The sequence below is a fragment of the Castor canadensis genome, chromosome 5 (assembly GCF_047511655.1).
Source record: "Castor canadensis chromosome 5, mCasCan1.hap1v2, whole genome shotgun sequence".
Lineage (NCBI taxonomy): Eukaryota > Metazoa > Chordata > Mammalia > Rodentia > Castoridae > Castor > Castor canadensis.
In genome coordinates this window covers 109981935-110002477 of record NC_133390.1, presented here as the reverse complement: position 1 = coordinate 110002477, position 20543 = coordinate 109981935, and the positions used below count along the sequence as shown (strand labels likewise).

Genomic DNA, 20543 nt, shown 5'->3' with positions numbered 1-20543 from the left:
TTTAATATAGATGATGCTCATGCTTTTGATGATGAATGGCAACAGGAGGTTCTGAAGTACAAATCAGGGGGACGATCACGCAATCTAGAAAACACTAGAATGCGAAGTGTTGAACTTGAAAACTCAGGATTACGAGAACTTAAACGAAGGTAAATTTTTTCCAAAAAATAATGTTTTTTAAAGATTTAAAAGAAAAGTTAACATTATTTTATCTCTTGACAGGAAGTTTTGGTGCACATCCAAGTTGTATCCTCAGTATATTTTGTGAAAGATGTAATCATTTTACATTAAATCTAAGTATTCCACACAAATTTAAAATAATATTTTAGGGTGGTATGCTTAGTAATTTCACCAGCAAACTATGATTAAGAAGATAGATGAGAAAATCCTCCTCAGGAAATTTTTTTTGGGGTGTGTGGGAGGGGATTTGGGCATTGAATCCAGGGCCTCATGCACGCTTGGCAAGCCTCTACTACTTGAGTCTTGCCCCCAACACTTTTGTTTGCATTTTATTTCTGAAAATAGGGACTCATTAATTTTGCCTAGATGAGCCTCAAACTGTGATCCTTCTGCCTCTGCCTCCTGAGTAGCTGGGATTATAGGTGTGTACCACCATACCCAGTAGGAGACTAAGGAAAATTAATATAATGTAGTTATTTTGCAAAGCAAATTCTAATCCAGATATCCATAAAGACGTGTATTTCAGCCTATAATTCCATACCTATAATCCCAGCTACTTGGAATATGGAGATTGGGAGAATTGCAGTTCAAGGCCAGTGCATGTAAAAAATTAGTCATACCCCATTTAAAAAACAAGCCCAGGCATGGTGGTACATATGTAATCCCAGAAATGTGGTAGACATAGGCAGGAGGGTCACAGTCCAAGACTGGCCTCACACAAAAAGCACAAAAGCTTATCTGCAAATAACTAAAACATCAGGGCTGGAGGCAAGGCTCAAGTGCTACCTTGAGTTTAATTCCCAATACTGCAAAAAAAACAAAAAAAGACATACATTTGTGTCTAAAGACAAGCACAAGTCAAAATTCAGTATGTAATGGCAAGTGAATCTTTAGACACTTGTATATTTCACAGCATGTTAAATAACATGTCACGTATGTTAGATAGTTTGGAAGAATTCTGCAAAAGCTTTAGCCTCCCTTGGAATTGCTTTTAGAATAGCTGGGGGAAATAAAATGTGTTGAAACCATGTTAAAGGTTATAGAGATTTGAACATATTTTGAAGTTATGATTTAATTTGGTTCTATGGTAGATAATTGAAAGCAATACCTAATTCCTATCAGAATTACACTTGAGAGAGAGAGAGGCTTCAGCAGGCTTAAAACAGAAATCTGTTCTAGGCTATAAGAGTGGAGGATTGCTGCAGATGGCTGAAGGTTTTACACACCCACGACAGACAAGTGGGTATCCAGTAAATCCCAAGTCTTGTACACAGTTTTGTTGCTGGCAGCTTCCTTTCGAAAATACTGTTCGAGGAATTTAGAGCCCTAATATTTTCTGTCTAATGTCTTCAAAACTTGCTTTCATCTTAATTTTAGTATTATTTACCTCATTTTGAAAAATTTATGGTTAAAAGTCTAACAGTGCTAAGTCTGAATATGAAATCCAGGTCCCAATTAGAGAAAGCATATTCTTTCTGGATGATCTATAAATCTACGGCCCTAATAGTGCCATCTCCTGAAATGATTTTCTGCAGTGATGAAAATGTTGTCTGTTGGTCAATGTGGTGACTACATGTGGCTATTGAATAACAGTTGACATATGACTAGTATAACTGAGGAACTGAATTATTTTACTTAAATATAAATGTCACTATTGACTACTATATCAAATATCATCATTTAAAATATAAATGATTAAATAGTGGTTGCTTTCTTAAATGTTCAGTGAAATAGTCTGCCTTATATTTTTCAAGGTTATTAAGGAACTATTAGGATAAAACTCTCCTTAAGTAGCAGTGGTTTAAAACATATTTGTAGTGACTTATAAATCATTAACCATTTAAAAATGATGTTAATGTTCATCTGTATATTCCTCAGAGAGAAATCTCATCAAAGTCCAGCCATTGACAGTGGAAGAAGAGCAAACATTTTTGTGGACAAACTCAACGTCAAAGGGTCACCTGTGAAAATCAACAAAAAATAAATGGCCATGCATTTCCTTGTTTAGTTTTTGATTGTTTTAAGAGAGAAAGTAATGGTGCTGTGTAATACACATAAGACCAATCTCCTGTTGTTAAATCAGTACTATACTTTGCAAATGTTCCTACTTTAGGAATAAAACTTTAATTTTCAACAATGTGACTAAATTGGTAAACATTCTGTAAAACTAAGACATACTAACTTTTAAAGCTCACACGCTAATTTTGCTTACCATATTATCTTTGTACTGGGTATGTATTGTATACATACCATCATTGACTGTAGAGCTAGTTCTATGATTTGTAATTAGCCATAAGAAAGTATAGTTAAAAATAATCTTCATTAACACTAGAGTGATGTTAATAAACATTTAAATAGCAAACTTTATAATGTTATATCACCAGATAGCTTAAAACTTTAAAAATATTATAAAACTATATTAGCACTGTTTTACAAGAAATTAGTTTTTATTTTGATTAAATTGTCCAAGTCATAAGTGTGGCTGGTTAGTCATTAGCTCATTCCTTGCTTGGGAGGGGTTCTAAAGAACCCCTTCACTTGAGGGGGATAGCCTGGTCAGGGTGAACAAGTCATTGTTGCTTGTCAAATGGTCTGTCCTGAGGTTCTGCTGTTCCTTTCCTTGGGGGTAGCAGCTTCTTCCCTCCTTATAAAGATGCTGCCCATCAGTCCTGTCCTTCCTGAATTCTACCATGAACAGCTTAGATCAAAGGACACAGATACAAAATGGAGGCAGGGATACCAAACTTTTTTCCTGTTTTTAGTTAATTTGTGTGCCCAAGTAAGGAGTCAGTGCTTTTCAGCAAAAGCAGCTTAAGTGCCTCTTTCAGTTCTAGTTAGGCCCTTAAAAAAGCACAGCTATAGGAAGTGCTCATAAAGATGACAAATTCAGATAATCTAAGGTATTCACACATTTTCAAATAAGACACTTGGGCTTACTAACAATAATATTGTTATGCTAGAGGTGCGTAATTATTTTTTACAGAAATCTTTGACCATTAACATTTGAAACTAATATGAACTGATCTCCTTTTTTAAAACTTTTATATTCACTCATTTTGATATAAATCATATATTAAATGTAAAAGCTTTTATAAAAGCCATAAAACTTCCATCAGTAAAGTTTTATTCAACCTAACTTTTACTTAGAATTCACTGAAATTACATTAACTGAATACCAGCTTGAATTGCTGAAAGGAATTGCTGAAATAAAGCCACTGCCTCAGTTCCCTGAAATAGGTGTTAAAGCCATTGTTAACACCTTAAATTGCCTCAGTGGAAATCTAGCAGTGGAAAGACGTAATTAGGCTTTGCCCATTTAATTGTTCCCTCTATTTTAGTGGAATGAAAAGGGACTTTCTTGTTCCTGCAGTGACAGATGGCACTTAATTTTTATTCCTTGAACCTTCAAAATCATATCTCCTAAATCGCTGGACTGAAGCATTAGTGAGAAAATATAAACAGAAAACTGCCTGTTCTACAAATGCTTATTCTGAGGAAGTTGGCACTATAAAATGTAGGTAGGGGACATTCTACAAAATACCTAACCTCGAAATTGTCAGGCTCATGAAATGGCTTGACAGTGAAAGACTGAGACGCTGTCACAGCCCAGAGAAGACTTAAGACTGGTGGAGAGAAGGGGCACTGCCTGGTTCCTGCCAGTCAGACTGTGATACAGACACATTTCTTTCCATTCCTCCCACCCTATCTCTTCTTTGTATGTTTGTTTGCTTTTGTCTATATCTGTTAGCATTTCTGGATTATATGATTCTTTAGTACCCAGTCTGAGATCTGTGAAATGCAAAAAGGAAAAGGAAACACAGGAAACTCACTGCCATATAAACCTTTGGTGCAATTGTTGCTGTTAGTCTTTTTCTCTCCACCCTAAGAATCTTATGTTTAAATAGCCTTTTCAGTTTTGGCTTACTTAGTGGGAAGAAGAGAGAAATGTGTGTGTTCCATCTTGTCTAGAAACAGGTCTCTCAAATACTGCTTTATATATCTAGCAATAGCTTTTTGCCTTAAGTGTTTATTATAGGTGTTGATGCACAGATGACACACAGAAATTTTCAGATGTTCAGGGTTCTTGGGTCCACTCTGAGAATGAAAGCACAGGCGGACTCCAGCAGCAGATTTTATTTGTAGAGAAGAGAAAAGAAAGACTGCATGGGGGCATGCACAGGGACCTGGAAACTGGTGGTTCCATGGGTCAAGTTGGAGATTGGGTTTGTATAGCCCTTTTGTGTATTGCCAGAGGGTGTAGATATCTCTCAGGTCTCCTGGGAAGGAGAAGTGTCTCTTTGGCCAATTACCACCTTTTGGGACCTCCTGCAGTTCCTCCTTCAATTCTCCCCTCAGTGATCTTCCTAACTGTTAGGGATAGGGATGACGAAGTCTATTCAGTGACTGCTTCTTGCTGACGGGGGCAATAAAGGGGTCCACAGCATCAGGGCTCACCACTGGAGAGGAGTTAGAGGGGACCACGATAGTAGGTCGTTTTCATCTCCATCAGGGGCATCTGTAGTTTCATGGATTTGAAGTGAGTAAACAAACTTGACAAGTTTAAAATGCAAGACCCAAACACAAGTAAGAGAATAATGGAAACTGTAGGCCCCAGAAAGGGTAGGAACCAAGTCCTGGAGAGGAGGAGCCAGGATTTTATTTGGTCCCACACCTGTGTAGAAACCTGAGTTTTGAGGGACTGTTCCTGGAGCCACTTAGCCTGCTGGAGAATGTAGTCTGCACGTTCCTCTACAATGCCTGAAGTGTTTGTATGTATATGTGCAATTGGCAATGGCACATACCCCTCCTTGTTTAGCCAAAAGAAAGTCTAGGGACAGGTGGTGGTCCATGACCATATAGGCAAGGGATGACATAGACCTTTGTATGTTGTTGATGGCAAGGTCTACCTGGCCTGAGGTGCCCTCTACTACTTTGGTTAGGTTTTCTGCAGTTACATGATTGGCAATCACCCCATAGATGGTTCCAGCCAGGGCTGCAATCAATGCTGTTATCCCTAAAACTATTAGCGTAATCTCCCTTTTATTTCTATGGGAAGTTGTTCCTGTTGTAGTTAGCACTCTCCTTTCCTTACAGATGGCTGCATGAGCCTGCAGGTTCAGGAAGGCATACTTAGAATCTGTATAGATGTTGATTCTCTGTTCTTTTGACCGTTTTAGTGCTTCTGTTAGGTCCACTAATTCTACCAATTGAGCACTTGTATTCGGAGGAAGAGGACCTGATTTGAGGGTGCCAAATTCTGTAACAACTGCAAACACTGCATGTCTGACACCATTCTTGACAAAGGAACTGCTGTCAGTGTGTAAATCTAGATCTGGGCTTTTTAAGGACCAATCAGTTAGATCAGGTAGCATAATTCTCCATAAGTACCTCCTCACATGAGTGTTCAGGATTTCCCTCTGCCTCTGGTAGAAGGGATGCAGGGTTTAGGCTCTGATAGGTCCTTAAAGTTATTTCTGTCCCTCCCAGAAGCTGGGCCTGGTATTTAAGTAGACAGTTGTCAGATAGCCAAAGTTCTCCTTTTGAGTTTAGAATTCCCCCTAGGTCATGTGGGGTGTAAACTGTTAGGGGGCAGTTTAGGATAAGTTTCTGAGGCGCAGGCACTAGAAGGCTAACTGCAGCTACTGCTCGAAGACATCCTAGCCATCCCTTGGCTACCTGATCTAACTCTGCTTAAGTAGCCCACTGGCTGGGGAGTGATGGCCCCAAGCTGAGTCACCATGCCCAAGGCCAGTCTCCCTGGGAGACCCAGGGCTGGAGCTGTCATAAGGATCTTTTTTAACCGGTGGAATGCATTTTCTGACTTGTCATCCCATTCAATGAAGGGCTGGGTATCCTTCTGAGCTTCCTTAAGGATTTGATATAAAGGCCTGGCTAGGTCTGCTTATCCTGGGATCCAAATTCCACAGTATCCTGTCACCCCAGAAAGGCCCTCAATTGCTTTAGAGTTTTAGGTAGAGGAAATGCCAGGATTGGACAGATTCTGTCTTCTCCTAGAGCCCTCATTTCTTTCTCCAGGACAAAACCTAAATATGTAACCCTAGACTGACACAATTGGGCTTTTTCTTTAGAGATTTTATAACCTCTGTCTGCTTAGAAGTTTAATAAGGACTAATGGCTCACGAAATGACAGGCTCACTTGATCCACAGAGCAGGAGGTCATCTACATATTGTAGCAGAGTAGCTTGTGGATATTACCACTCTGCCAAGTCTTGGGTTAGAGCTAACCCAAAGAGGTGGGGGCTGTCTCTGAATCCCTGGGGGAGGACAGTCCAGATGACCTATCTAGACTTTGGTGTGGGGTCCTCAAAGGCAAAGATAGATTGACTTTTAGGATGTTAGGGAATGCAAAAGAAGGCATCCTGTAAGTCCAGGGCAGAGTAGTAAGCAGTACCCAGAGGTATTTGGGCTAGAAGTGTATAGAGATTTGGAACGACAGAGTGGAGGAGCACTACTGCTTCAGTGATCAGGTGGAGATCCTGGACTAGCCTCCATTTGTTAGGTCCCTTCCTGACACCAAAAATAGGAGTATTATATGGGCTGGAGTATTCTATTAGCAGTCCCTGTCTCTTTAAGTCTTTGATTATGGGAATTAGCCCCTCCTTAACTTCTGGTTTTAAAGGATATTGGTTTTGATGGGAAAACCAAGAGGGTTCCTTGAGATGAATTAGGACTGGGACTGCTGTTTGTGCCCATCCCATGGTATGTCCATCTGTCCACACCATGGGGTCTACTTGTTCCTCTATTAGGGGCAAGCAAAAGTACTCTCCTTGGGGTAAAAGGAGCTGTACCCCCAATTTAGATAGAAGGTCTCACCCTAGCAGAGGAGTAGGGGTTTCTGGGACAATTAAAAATGAGTGACAGAAGCGGAAATCTCCCTAGGAGCAGGCCTAAAGGCTGAGTGAAATAATGCTCTAGAGGCTGGCCTGATATGCCCCGAACAGTAATTTCCTTGGAGGACCTGGGTCCGGGAGAGAAAGGAATACTGAGATGCTGGCCCAGTATCGATAAGGAGGCTGACCTTTTGCTTTTCAATAGTAAGTATCACCGGGGCACCTCTGGTTTTATGGTGGTTACAGTAATCTGGATGGGAGGCCCTGGGAATTGTCATTGGGTGGGAGACTCTGGCCTTGGTTCCCAGAGGACCCTTCTCATGTTTTCCCTGACAAATGGGGGAGGGTCCCAGGGGTAGTTTCCTTCAGGGGCACTCCCTCCTAAAATGGCCTGCCTGTCCACATTGAAAGCATGTCCCCAGGTTTGGACTTTGCCCTAGAAGAGCCTCTCTGAGCCCTGTGATTGGAGCCTCCTGCCATTTACCCTTTCTGTTTTCCCTCTCCAGGTCCTTCTTTGTCTAAGACCCTATTATAGTATATGGATGTGGCTATATGGACCAATTGGTCTAGATCTCTGCTCCCTTCAACCACCAGTTCTTGAAGCTTTTTATGGCTATCTGGGGCTGCCTGTGTTAGAAATTTATCTTTTAGGATAATTTCCTCTTCCTGTGTCTCTGGTACAATGTTGGTATGCTTTTGTAAAGCATCCTTAAGTCTCTGTAGGAGAGCTATTGGGGTTTTTAAGGGTCCTTGCTGTACAGCCATGACTTGGGAGTAATTAAGAGGTTTTATCTTAGCTCTCCTTAGATCCTCAAGAATGCAGTGGATGAGAGTGGGAGAAAATATTTGCCAGCTACACATCAGACAAAGGACTGATAACCAGAATATATAGGGAACTTAAAAAAACTAAATTCTCCCAAAACTAATAAATCAATAAAGAAATGGGCAAGTGAACTAAACAGAACTTTCTCAAAAGAAGAAATTCAAATGGCCAGAAAACACATGAAAAAATGCTCACCATCTCTAGCAATAAAGGAAATGCAAATTAAAACCACACTAAGATTCCACCTCACCCCTGTTAGAATAGCCATCATTAGCAACACCACCACCAACAGGTGTTGGCAAGGATGCGGGGGAAAAAGGAACCCTCTTATACTGTTGGTGGGAATGTAAACTAGCACAACCACTCTGGAAAAAAATTTGGAGGCTACTTAAAGACCTAAACATTGATCTATCATTTGATCCAGCAATACCACTCTTGGGGATATACCCAAAAGACTGTGACACAGGTTACTCCAGAGGCACCTGTATTTGGGATGTTATAATGAGTTACATAGTCTGGGTGGCTTAAACGACAAGCTTTTATTTCTTACTGTTTCAGAGGCTGGAAGTTCGAGATCAGGATGCCAGAAGAGTTGGATTCTTGTGAGGCCCTCTTCCAGGCTGCAGACTGCAGACTCCTTACCTAGGAGAAACAGTGCTAGAGAACTCTCTGGAAGCCTTCCTATTAGGGCACTAACCCAGTTATGATACCTCCATTCTCACGACCTACTTACCACTAGCTCATACCTTCACGTTGGGGTTAGATTTCCACCTGGGAATTTGATGTGGGGAAAGACAAACATTTCAATCCATAACATCCTTCATTCTTTTATTTCTTAATATTTTTCACATCTTTGTCTTTTGGATTGCATTCTGGATAGGTTTTCCCCTCCTTTGGCTTTACCTAACAGTTTATTTATTCTCTCTTCAGCTCTAGTGGATTTTTAATTCATGCACTAGGTTGTTAGAGTCAGTTATCTTGTGTTGCATTTCTAAAAGCTCTATTTGATTCTTTTCAATTTTACTTGGTCTTTATATTCTTTTATTCCCTCCTTAAATTTTCATATTGCTCTTTAAACATTGATCAGGGCTGGGCGTGGTGGTTCAGCTCTGTAATCCCAGCTACTTGGGATGGCAAGAGGATGGCAGTTTGAGGACATCCTAGGGGAAAAGTTCAGTGAGATATCTATGGCATGTACTACATAAGAGACAGGTAGGAGGATCGCTGAGTCTGGCCTTGGGCAAAAATGTAAGACCCTACATGAAAAGTAAAGCAAAAAGGGCTGGATTCATGGCTCAAGTGGTAGAATGCCTACCTGCAAGCTCATGACCCTGAGTTCAACCTCCTGTACTGCCAACAAACGAAAAAACTCATATTGATCAAATTTTCTGTGTCAGATAATTCTTATATCTGAAGGCTATTTCTATTTTCATTGTTTCTTTTGGTTCTTACTCATTTGGTTGTTTTCCAGTGACCTTTTCTGTGAGTGGATTATTTTCCTCAGAATTGGTTAATTTTTTGAGGCCTGTGTTGAGTCAGGCCTCAAAGAATTAACACTTCACTGGGTTGAAGTGTTTCTCCTTCAAAAATCATTTCTATTTCTTTCCTACTAGTTGCAATTGCTTGGGGACATCACCCAAACATTTGGACAACATGGAGATTAGTCCTCAGCCTACATTTTCCTCTAGTTTAATGCTGTCTTTTTATAATTGATGGAACTGAGGTCTAGAAGACAATGTCTGTGGCTATTAGCAGCATTCATTCATGCATTACAGAACGACCACTCGAGTAGGCTATGTCCAGAGGCATTGTGCATGCTGCAGGCTCCATGGCCAGTATGGTGGACAAGAACTCTGGTCCCTGGTGTTATAGCCTGTAGAGGAAGAGAGGTAAGAATGTGTGAAACAAAACTCCATATAGGGAACTTCTACTGAGAAAAAATGTGTGTGTGTTTGTGTCACTAGATAGATGTTCAGGGAAAGCCCTGTAGGTGAGGGGACCAATTAGAGATAAATAAGAAGAAATCAGCCATGTGAAGGGTAAAGAGAAGAGTGTGCCAAACATCAGAGCCAAGAGCAGGTAGAAAGGGCTTGTTTGATGAGCCTGAGGAGCAGAAAGGAGGCCAGAGTGTGTGAGGGGAGGCAGTTTGAGGTGAGACCAGCGAGCTCATGAAGCGACAGGTAATTCATGGTAAAGAGTATGAATCTTATTCCATGCATCCCGTGAAACTGGAGGATTTTACTAAGAAGAACTGGGACAAGAAACTCAAGACTTTCCCTAGCAAATTCAGTGTGCTCTTCACTTGTAGTAGTAGAATTGACAGCTTAATGATGCGGCCACTGATGGTGTTTTCACAGAAGCTAGCCAGTGGGGAGTGTCTAGACTTACAACTGCCCTTACATTCACCAGGCTGGAGTAACCAGCACAGACTCACTAAGCCAGCACCACAAGTGTCAGGAAATACATCTCTTAACGCATACTGCATGTGTGTCACAATGACCCCTTTCATGGAAGACTACTGATTTCTTACTCTAAAATCAGAAACTGTTAAAAAATTTATATTGGAAAGTATATTAGTAATACTGAAACATCCCACCTCTGCCAGGAGAATAGAAATCACTAATAATCACACAGAAGTTCCTCAGATAAAGGGTTTAGGACTCAAAATCCTCACCTAAACTGTATTTTCTTCAAGGAATGGGGACTCAAATCCACATCACTGTCCAGACTTTTCAATTGATTCTGTCACACTAGCCCTGCTTTGCTCTGAGTCTAATCTCCATTTAAAATTCTCCTAAACTCTGCCTTTCCCCAGTACTAGAGTAACACAATCTTTCCCTTCACTCCCACTCCCACACTTCCTCTGGTATGTGGTCTCCCATGCTGCAGTGGGCCAATAAACCTGACTATGTGACTGCAGTCACAGATTTATTGGGCCAGGATAATCTAGAGATTCTACTGAGGTTTGACTAAGACCTTCACTGCCTGCTTGGGTAATCACACATCTGAGACTTTTGAGATCTCATAATTGGTTCCAAATTATGAAAATTTTATAGGAAATCTGGGTTCTGGACTTCAACCTCAGTGTCTTAATGTCTCCTGGGGTTTTGAGATTCTTAGCAGGTTTTGGTGTCTTCTGACTTTGAATACCATCTTATTTGTCAGTGAAAACTTTCTCATCTGCATAAGAGAATTTGGCTTTGGGAGAGACCTTCTCTGTCACCTGTGGTGCCCTCTCTTTTCATTCCTTCGATTGACATTTAGAGGGCTCAGTGTTGGGGTTGAGGTCTGATGTGTTCGTAGCAATGTTTTCATGTTCATCTAACTTGTCATGGATTTCTCAGATTATAAATTTGTATTAGCTCTTGGCATAACATTACCAGGGAATTGAATAACTTTGGGGAACTTTGATGTGCACAAAACACAGAGAGAGGCACTTTGAAAAAGAAAACCAAAAATTAATAAATTCAGGAGAGTGTCTTATTTTTCCAAAAGTGATCGCTTTGTTTAATGTAAAAGACTGCCCATCTTTTATTTCCAATTCAGGGCTTTCTAATTAGGTGGCTTATATTTGAACTTTCTCATCTCTCTCTGAAGAGAGAAGACAGCTCCTGTTTTACAGTGACTATTTCTTCTTTGTCTAAAACTGACCCTGGATTTCCTTTTTGCCTGTTCCTTTCCCTTTTTACTCCACTTGAAAAAAACTTAAAGACAAATTCATCAGAAAGAAAAATTCTGCCATGATATGTGCAATCCAGGAATATCTAGTCCAGAAAACTAGTAAAAAATATCTAAAAGAAAAAGGCAAACTATTTGTGATTCTTTTGCTTTAAAAAATGTAGATAAGTGATTTAAGTAATATAATACACTTTGTTGTTATGGTTGTAAGAATCAAAATTTCAAGATAAAAATCTTTGAAATGATTAAGAGTATAAGGTTTATAATTTTTTTTTTAAAAAAGAGCTGGGGGCATAACTCAGTGGTAGAGCACTTGCCTAGTTTTCACAAGGCTCTGGATTCGAGCTTCAGCACTGAGAAAAAAGTTTCAAATGTATTTTTTTGTAGTGACACTGAGCTACATCCCCAGTCTCCTAAACATTTCTTATAAATAGATGAATTTGGTCAAACACTAATGAATTAGTATTTACAATCAATTATATAGCTTCTTCCAGATATTATTATAATAATTAATGCTAATACAAGATTCTAATTTATATAAAACGAAGGCTGAACTTGAGGAGGGCTGGTAGAGAGGCTTTGGAAAAGAGAAGGAAGTGGGGGCGAGCCAGGCCTGACAAGGCCAGGAGCAGGGACACCTGGGCGAGCAGCTCCCAGGGCCTTGTGGCGCTCATCTGAGGCCGAGGGAAAGCCGTTTCTGTTCTTTAAAAATGTCATTATCATGGAAAACACTGGGATCACAGCTAAGTGGAGAGCACAACGACAGGAGTTCTCTGGACCGAGCGTTTTTGCAGCGAGAGCACTGCGTACCGGACGCCGGGCCACTGGAGAGCATCGTCTTCCTGATGGGCTGGGCATACAGCTGGTCTGACATTGAGCAGTAACGAAAGGCATTTTTAAATGGCACAATTATTTGTGGTAGCTTACCCACTATTTTTCCACTTTCTCTGTCCTATCTTTTATCGACTTTTCATATTTGTAATAGTGTGCTAACGTAGACAACCTATTGGCCCATTTGTTCACTCAAATTCTATTTAAACTCTGCCTTTATATAGCGGTAATTTTTTTTTTTTTTTAAAGACAAAGGAATCAACCCCGTCCCACCCCGGCACTACACAATATTAAATTCCTAGGAGCAAAGGATTAAGCTACACCAATTACTGCACTTTCTCCTCCAGAACAGCAGAGGGCGGCAGGCAATCGAGGTGCCACTCCGCCCTTGGTTCAGGAGACTCTTCTCGTTTCCGACGCTGCGAACCTTTGCCCCGGAAGTGTTCAGGTGCCGGTTGCAGGCGTGACTTTGAGAGCTTGCCGCTGTGGTCCCGGCACCGAGCAAAGCAGACCCGCTGCCGCCGGATCTCGCGGTTCTTGGCTGTCATGAGGCTTCTGGGTGTCACTGCGGCAGTTCTGGGGCGCGGGCCTCTCCCACGGGTCCCTGCCGCCCTGGGCTGGCAGGGGAAGCAGGTACCTGGTGCCCGGCGAGGCCGAAGCAGGGACCCTTCCCTTCCCTGCGACCTCCTGGCTGGCAACTGCGAGCGCGACCGAACTGGTTATTTAGGAGCTGCGTCTGGGTGGCTGGGAGTTGGGTGGGTCCGCGACGCAGGGGAAGCCTCTGCCCCGTGGCGTTCCCTAAAGAGAAGCGACCGCGTGAAGGTCAGACAGCCGAGGGAGCGACTCGAGGCTCGAAGCCCGCGCTCCTGGGGTCCTGGCCGACCGCCCTCTTTCTCGGCCGGCCTTTGGGTAGTTATCGGGCGCTCCACTTCCCGGCGCTCTTCTCTGCCGTGTTTCTTAGTAGGTGCACAGATGAAACTTTGCAAGCCTTTGGGGGTGCTGAGTGGGCAGGGTTAGGTGGGTGTTGGGCGTTTCCTGTCGTGCAGACCTCAGGCATCCCTGGGGCCCATCTGTTAGCTACCTGATCCTCGTGTCCCTCTTTCCAGAAGTGGTCACAGTGCCTTTGGACGCGCAATTCTGTAGGGAAAGGTTATGTTATGCCACGATTCCATAAAATACAGGACACTCCCAGCTCAATTAAAGTTTTTTCTAAAGAAAAAAGTTGTTTTTCTTTAGAAGCAGTTGGGGCTGTCTTGGAGCCACTGTGTAGAGCATGTAAATCCTCAGGACACCTCTGGTAGTTGTGAGCCACAGTAAAGGAGAAGGAGGGAAAGTTAAAGTAGAATTTGTAGTTCCTCTTAAAGTCATTCTTGAGAATTGTTGTTCTGATTTTTATCACATTCCGTGTGTATTGTAAAATCATAACATTTGTCCTGGTTTAATTTAATTTTTAAGAATATGTATTTTCAGTCTTTTGTAGTCTCTCCTTTGGTTACAGGATTTGCAGGTTTTAACATTTCTCCTGCTTTTCCAGGCAATTTTTTGTGTAATGAGATTCTTCGGAAGAAAAATGTTTACTATTCCCATTTTAATTGCCTATTATCTTATAAAAAGTCCTTGAATTGAGATCTTTTATTTTTTCAGGTTAATTGGAAAGCCTGCCAGTGGTGTTCATCAGTTACAATTCCTAATGAAAAAATACGAAATATTGGAATCTCAGCTCACATTGATTCTGGGAAAACGACATTAACAGAAAGGGTGCTGTACTACACTGGCAGAATTGCAAAGATGCATGAGGTACATGGTTCATGGTTGGTTCCATAGCCTCATTCTAATTGTTTTGTAGATGTGGCTTTATAAATGTTACAAAACCTGGAAGATTAAAACAGTGGATCTTTAACCAAAGTCGCATGTACAAAGGAGATAGCTCAAGTTGGCTTGAAATGTTCTGAGTAATCTCTCTAGAGATGATCACTGTTAGTATCCTGAGTACATTGTCTTTTAAAGATGAGATGTACCCTGAAGCAGCCATTAAAATCATTCTGATGTAATTTGTAAGGATGGATAAATGCTTATGATGCTAAATGGAAGATGGGTTTAAAATGACACATTGTGTGTACTCAGTTGTTTGAAATACCTGTCTAAAAATTGTTTTAAAAAAATCTTTTTTTTTTTTTCATTTTTCTTTTATTATTCATATGTGCATACAAGGCTTGGTTCATTTCTCCCCCCTGCCCCCACCCCCTCCCTTACCACCCACTCCGCCCCCTCCCCCCCCCCTCCCGCTCAATACCCAGCAGAAACTATTTTGCCCTTATTTCTAATTTTGTTGTAGAGAGAGTATAAGCAATAATAGGAAGGAACAAGGGGTTTTGCTGGTTGAGATAAGGATAGCTATACAGGGCATTGACTCACATTGATTTCCTGTGCGTGGGTGTTACCTTCTAGGTTAATTCTTTTTGATCTCACCTTTTCTCTAGTTCCTGGTCCCCTTTTCCTATTGGCCTCAGTTGCTTTAAGGTATCTGCTTTAGTTTCTCTGCGTTAAGGGCAACAAATGCTAGCTAGTTTTTTAGGTGTCTTACCTATCCTCGCCCCTCCCTTGTGTGCTCTCGCTTTTATCATGTGCTCATAGTCCAATCCCCTTATTGTGTTTGCCCTTGATCTAATGTCCACATATGAGGGAGAACATACGATTTTTGGTTTTTTGAGCCAGGCTAACCTCACTCAGAATGATGTTCTCCAATTCCATCCATTTACCAGCGAATGATAACATTTCGTTCTTCTTCATGGCTGCATAAAACTCCATTGTGTATAGATACCACATTTCTTAATCCATTTGTCAGTGCTGGGGCATCTTGGCTGTTTCCATAACTTGGCTATTGTGAATAGTGCCGCAATAAACATGGATGTGCAGGTGCCTCTGGAGTAACAGTCTTTTGGGTATATCCCCAAGAGTGGTATTGCTGGATCAAATGGTAGATCGATGTCCAGCTTTTTAAGTAGCCTCCAAATTTTTTTCCAGAGTGGTTGTACTAGTTTACATTCCCACCAACAGTGTAAGAGGATTCCTTTTTCCCCGCATCCTCGCCAACACCTGTTGTTGGTGGTGTTGCTGATGATGGCTATTCTAACAGGGGTGAGGTGGAATCTTAGTGTGGTTTTAGTTTGCATTTCCTTTATTGCTAGAGATGGTGAGCATTTTTTCATGTGTTTTCTGGCCATTTGAATTTCTTCTTTTGAGAAAGTTCTGTTTAGTTCACGTGCCCATTTCTTTATTGGTTCATTAGTTTTGGGAGAATTTAGTTTTTTAAGTTCCCTGTATATTCTGGTTATCAGTCCTTTGTCTGATGTATAGTTGGCAAATATTTTCTCCCACTCTGTGGGTGTTCTCTTCAGTTTAGAGACCATTTCTTTTGATGAACAGAAGCTTTTTAGTTTTATGAGGTCCCATTTATCTATGCTATCTCTTAGTTGCTGTGCTGCTGGGGTTTCATTGAGAAAGTTCTTACCTATACCTACTAACTCCAGAGTATTTCCTACTCTTTCTTGTATCAACTTAAGAGTTTGGGGTCTGATATTAAGATCCTTGATCCATTTTGAGTTAATCTTGGTATAGGGTGATATACATTGATCTAGTTTCAGTTTTTTGCCGACTGCTAACCAGTTTTCCCAGCAGTTTTTGTTGAAGAGGCTGCTATTTCTCCATCGTATATTTTTAGCTCCTTTGTCAAAGATAAGTTGCTTATAGCTTTGTAATATAGTTTGAAGTCAGGTATTGTGATACCTCCTGCATTGTTCTTTTGACTGAGTATTGCCTTGGCTATTCGTGGCCTCTTATGTTTCCATATAAATTTAACAGTAGATTTTTCAATCTCTTTAATGAATGTCGTTGGAATTTTGATGGGAATTGCATTATTGTTTTAAAAAATCTTCACACTTTCCTGAAGATACTGCCTAATCATTGGACAATTTAGTTCTCCAGTTTAAAATATTTCTTCAGATGAAGAGCATTTTATTAGGTCAGATGCTTTAGAAGCTGCATCCTTCCCACTCATGCCTTAGAATCCACATGGAACATTGCTGGGAAAGGTCTGTTCTCTAAATGGACTAACACATGGCCAGTGGAAGCAAGAATGGTTCTAAGACCAGAATGATTAGTCTGCCTTAGTTTTTGAAGGACTGCAGTGAAAAAAAACGTTTTGGCAGTTAACACAGGGCAAAACCTGTTGCCAGTTATTTGTTTAGGAGATGATATGATCAGAGAATTAGGCTTATCTGAAAATCCTGTGAGTTAACTGTGTTCTGGTTCTATTTCAGTAGAGCTTGCTTTCTTGGGATGCAGGGGCAGAGAAATCTGAATTGTTGTGCTCATGTTTAGGTGAAAGGTAAAGATGGAGTTGGTGCTGTCATGGATTCCATGGAACTAGAGAGACAAAGAGGAATCACTATTCAGTCAGCAGCCACCTATACCATGTGGAAAGATACCAATATCAACATTATAGATACTCCTGGTGAGTTGGATTCTGGTTTAATTGTAGCTTCTTTTGGCAAAAGCACATTTAGTTCTAGTATGACCCAGTTAATTTTTGAGTATCAAATACAAAAAGTTGTAACACTGAGAAGAAGAAGACAGATGTGGGACATGGAGTACTTTGTTGGCATGTGATGTGTAAACAAATGTGAGTGGGAAGATTCTTGTCTTTTACATATTCCAGCTCATTCCAAACTTGCCCATGCCCTCATATCCTCGAAGTGACCTTGTTGGCTGTGCCTAATGATGGGTGAATTAAATTGATGAGCTGAGGATCCACATTCTAATTGAATGACTTACGTAATGAGCACAAAAAATTTATTAGTGTGTGTATTAAGAAGTCAGCCTGCTCTTTAAAACATGTGCTGCTTTGTTTTATTTAGGCCATGTGGACTTCACAATAGAAGTGGAAAGGGCCCTGAGAGTGCTGGATGGGGCAGTCCTTGTTCTCTGTGCTGTTGGAGGAGTACAGTGCCAAACCATGACTGTTAATCGTCAGATGAAGCGCTACAATGTTCCATTTTTAACTTTCATTAACAAATTGGATCGAGTGGGCTCCAACCCAGCCAGGGCCCTGCAGCAAATGAGGTACTAAGTCTCAAAAAACAGTGTACTGATGTGCACAGGAAGCCTTATATCCAAAAGGACAGTTAACTCAGTGTTATTAAACCTGATCCTTAAATTTTCTTTTTCTTAAAAATGTACGTGAGTCTTAGTAAAATGAATTCAGTATTTTGGTTTATGGTGTGATTTCATTAGCTGCCTTCTTTGTGAATAGAGAAAATATGACTTAAATTCTAGGGAGGCTGAAGATGACCACAAAAACAATTTGGTAATTGAAACTGTTTTGCTATAATTAAAGAAATTGTAGTCTATAGTAGATTCTAGGAATACTTTGCATTTTATTTAGACAAATCTAGAGGATTATTTTTGGCTTTAACCTTTATTTAAGGCATTTTGATTAGTGCCCTTAAGTGGTATCTTAGAGATGACTTTCCCTTGCTTTCATGTGGTAAAGTGTTTGCTAGGTCAATAGGAGCACTTTTTTTCTGTACCATATACAACTCAGCTGTATGGTAGCATTTTGTGTTTTGTACAGTATCTTATACCTGCCCTTTATAAGGGCTTTTGACCCAATGAAGTTGTAGAGTTCTACTCAGGTTTTATATGGCAAAGCTGATGAATATAGGCTGTAAACTGGTAGTAGATAGGCTAAAAGTGATGTTTTTGATGACAAAAAGTGCTGCTGACAGTGAAATGGCAGTGAGAGCATATCTTCCAATGAGAGTCCTGGCTGGTGAGTGCAGTTTCTGTTCAGTGTTTGTGTCTTACCAGAGTACAGACTGATGAGTGTCTGACTTCAACACCTGCTCCTAAGAGTTTTCCTATGAAAACTCCCCTTTCAGACCATTCTATTCAGTTTTGCCATCAGTTGATTCAAGAATGAGAGGTGGGCCTGGCTATCCCTCTGTCCTCTAATTTCCTGGCTAGCCACCCATTCACTTGTTCTTCCTTCTGCTCGTGGTTGAGCGTATTCAGGAACTCCTATGGGAAAACTCATTTTGGAGTTCTTGTTCTCTAAATGGAATTGTGTCTTGTGCGCCTTGAGCTTGTCATCACTCTGTTCTTACTTGCTTTACAGCATCTGACTTGTTGATAACACCCTTGGTTCTATAATGGTTCTGCCATTGGTTTATTTTTATATGTGTCATTTCAAAAGGATTTTGAAAGAAGAAAAGAGGTAAACATATTTTTATTTTTCAGGTCTAAACTAAGTCATAATGCAGCATTTGTGCAAATCCCCATTGGTTTGGAGGGTGATTTTAAAGGAATTATAGATCTTATTGAGGAACGAGCTATCTATTTTGATGGAGACTTTGGGTAAGTGCTAAAAATACACTACTAATATTTCGTATTTTTAAAAACATCAAAGGGAAGGGAAAAAGTTCTTTAAACACAGAATAAGTATATTTAAGGAATGTGGCTGGAAGATATTCCTGTAGATGAATTTATTTTAACGTGTTAAGGTCTAGTTATTCTCCTAGTGTTTATTCTGAGAGAGTATATGCTTCTTCTTGGGTATATACTCATATCGCATTATAACATGCATGGGATGGTGGAAAAGGCTTTTTTAAATTTTTTTTTTGGTGGTACTGAACTCAGGGTTTTGTGCTTGTTAGGCAAGTGTTCTGCCAGTTAGGGCACTCTACCAGCCCTTTTTGCTTTGGCTGTTTTCTTCTTTTTTTGGTTGTACTGGGATCTGAACTCTGGGATTTGTACTTGCTAGGTGGGCACTCCACCAGCATGCTTTGGTTGTTCTGACATAGGATCTTGTTTATGCTTTTGCCAGCCTAGACTGATCATCCTACTTGTGCTTCCCCACATAGCTGGAATGACAGGCACATACCACTGTGCCCAGCCATTGGGTTAGATGGGGTCTGGATAACTTTGTTCCCCAGCTGGCCTCACACCATGGTCCTTCTGATCTCTTCTTCCCTAGTAGGTAGGATTACAGGTGTGAGTCACTGTGTCTGACTAAGACTTTTAATTTGGACTAGTAATGTTTTGTTTACTTTCTCACTTGTTCATGTATTTGTTCATTCATTCATTCTGTAGACTGGCTTACAGAGGAGCAACATTGCTATGTCCTATGAATTAAGATAAAAATTGGGAGGAAACAGGGATTATAAATACTGCTGTACCTACTTCATAGAATTAGAGAAAGGTTGGTATGTAAGAGCAGTTAAAATTATAAAAATGTGGCTTAGCAAATGTAAAAACAAATTGGTATCTTTTGTCATGGTGTTTTTTTAGTCGTCTTTTGGGTGTTCTCTGCATACAAAGTTCCATTAATTCCTCAGTGGCTGTCAAATCTCCGCATTCACAAAACCACTGCAAGGATTTATTAACATATAGATACGTTAACATATAGATATGTCCTATGGCCCACCGCAGAAGTTTGATGCAGCGATTCTAGGATGGGGCTGGGATTTGTCTCTGGAAAGTCCCCAGGCGATGCGGATGTTGCATGTCTGCACACCATCTAGGCCCTGTGCGTGAGCTTTTGCTTTGAGGAGTGCCCCCAGTAGCCTGGCAGTGTTCCCAAAGGCCCTTTGAGGGGTTCTCCTCCTAAGATATTTATCACTCTCTAGAATGTAGGGCCCAAGAAGGCAGGGTTTCATTTTTCTGCTTTATTCACTGCAATGTCTTCAGTCCCTTGAACTGCCTGTTGCATAATAGGGACTTAAAAATATGTTTAAATGAAGGAATAAATCCACTTTCCCAGGATTACCAGGGTGCTTGATTCTAAAGTAGAGGCTCTTCTATGTTTTTTGTACCTTGGAAAGACAGATGGAGTTTCTTGATGTATGTGTCCCTTCCCCAGCCCACTGGATGTATGTATGTGGAAAGAATCCACAGATGAGTTTCTCATGAAAGTATAAAGACCAGGAGCTGGCTAGGAAGGATGAAATTAAGATCCGAAGGTTACAAAAAGTTTTTGTTAGGATTTAAGAATTATTTTCTGAGTATTTGGAATTAGCATCATTATTTATCTGGGTTTGGTTGTTGTTGTTGTTAAGAATTTGCATTAGTTTCTCTTTGTTGTTGTTTGTTGAGACAGTCTCTCTGTATATCCAAGGCTAATC

At 40.6% G+C, this 20543-nt stretch overlaps 2 protein-coding genes across 4 annotated transcripts in view; both read left to right on the top strand.

Moving 5' to 3' along the window:
* Mlf1 (myeloid leukemia factor 1) overlaps positions 1 to 2317 on the top strand; it is a 48996-nt gene extending 46679 nt beyond the window's left edge. For all 3 annotated transcript variants that reach the window (XM_020157367.2, XM_020157374.2, XM_074073901.1), the window contains 2 exons: positions 11 to 149; positions 2059 to 2317. In XM_020157367.2, the coding sequence (XP_020012956.2) occupies positions 11 to 149; positions 2059 to 2164 (245 nt within the window). In that variant the 3' untranslated portion in view covers positions 2165 to 2317. The remainder of the gene's footprint in view (positions 1 to 10; positions 150 to 2058) is intronic.
* A 10470-nt stretch (positions 2318 to 12787) lies between these two features.
* Positions 12788 to 20543, top strand: part of Gfm1 (G elongation factor mitochondrial 1) — a 43393-nt gene continuing 35637 nt past the window's right edge. The window contains exons 1-5 of the mRNA XM_020157348.2: positions 12788 to 12996; positions 14008 to 14160; positions 16744 to 16876; positions 17280 to 17484; positions 18661 to 18777. Of these exons, the coding sequence (XP_020012937.1) occupies positions 12910 to 12996; positions 14008 to 14160; positions 16744 to 16876; positions 17280 to 17484; positions 18661 to 18777 (695 nt within the window). The 5' untranslated portion in view covers positions 12788 to 12909. The remainder of the gene's footprint in view (positions 12997 to 14007; positions 14161 to 16743; positions 16877 to 17279; positions 17485 to 18660; positions 18778 to 20543) is intronic.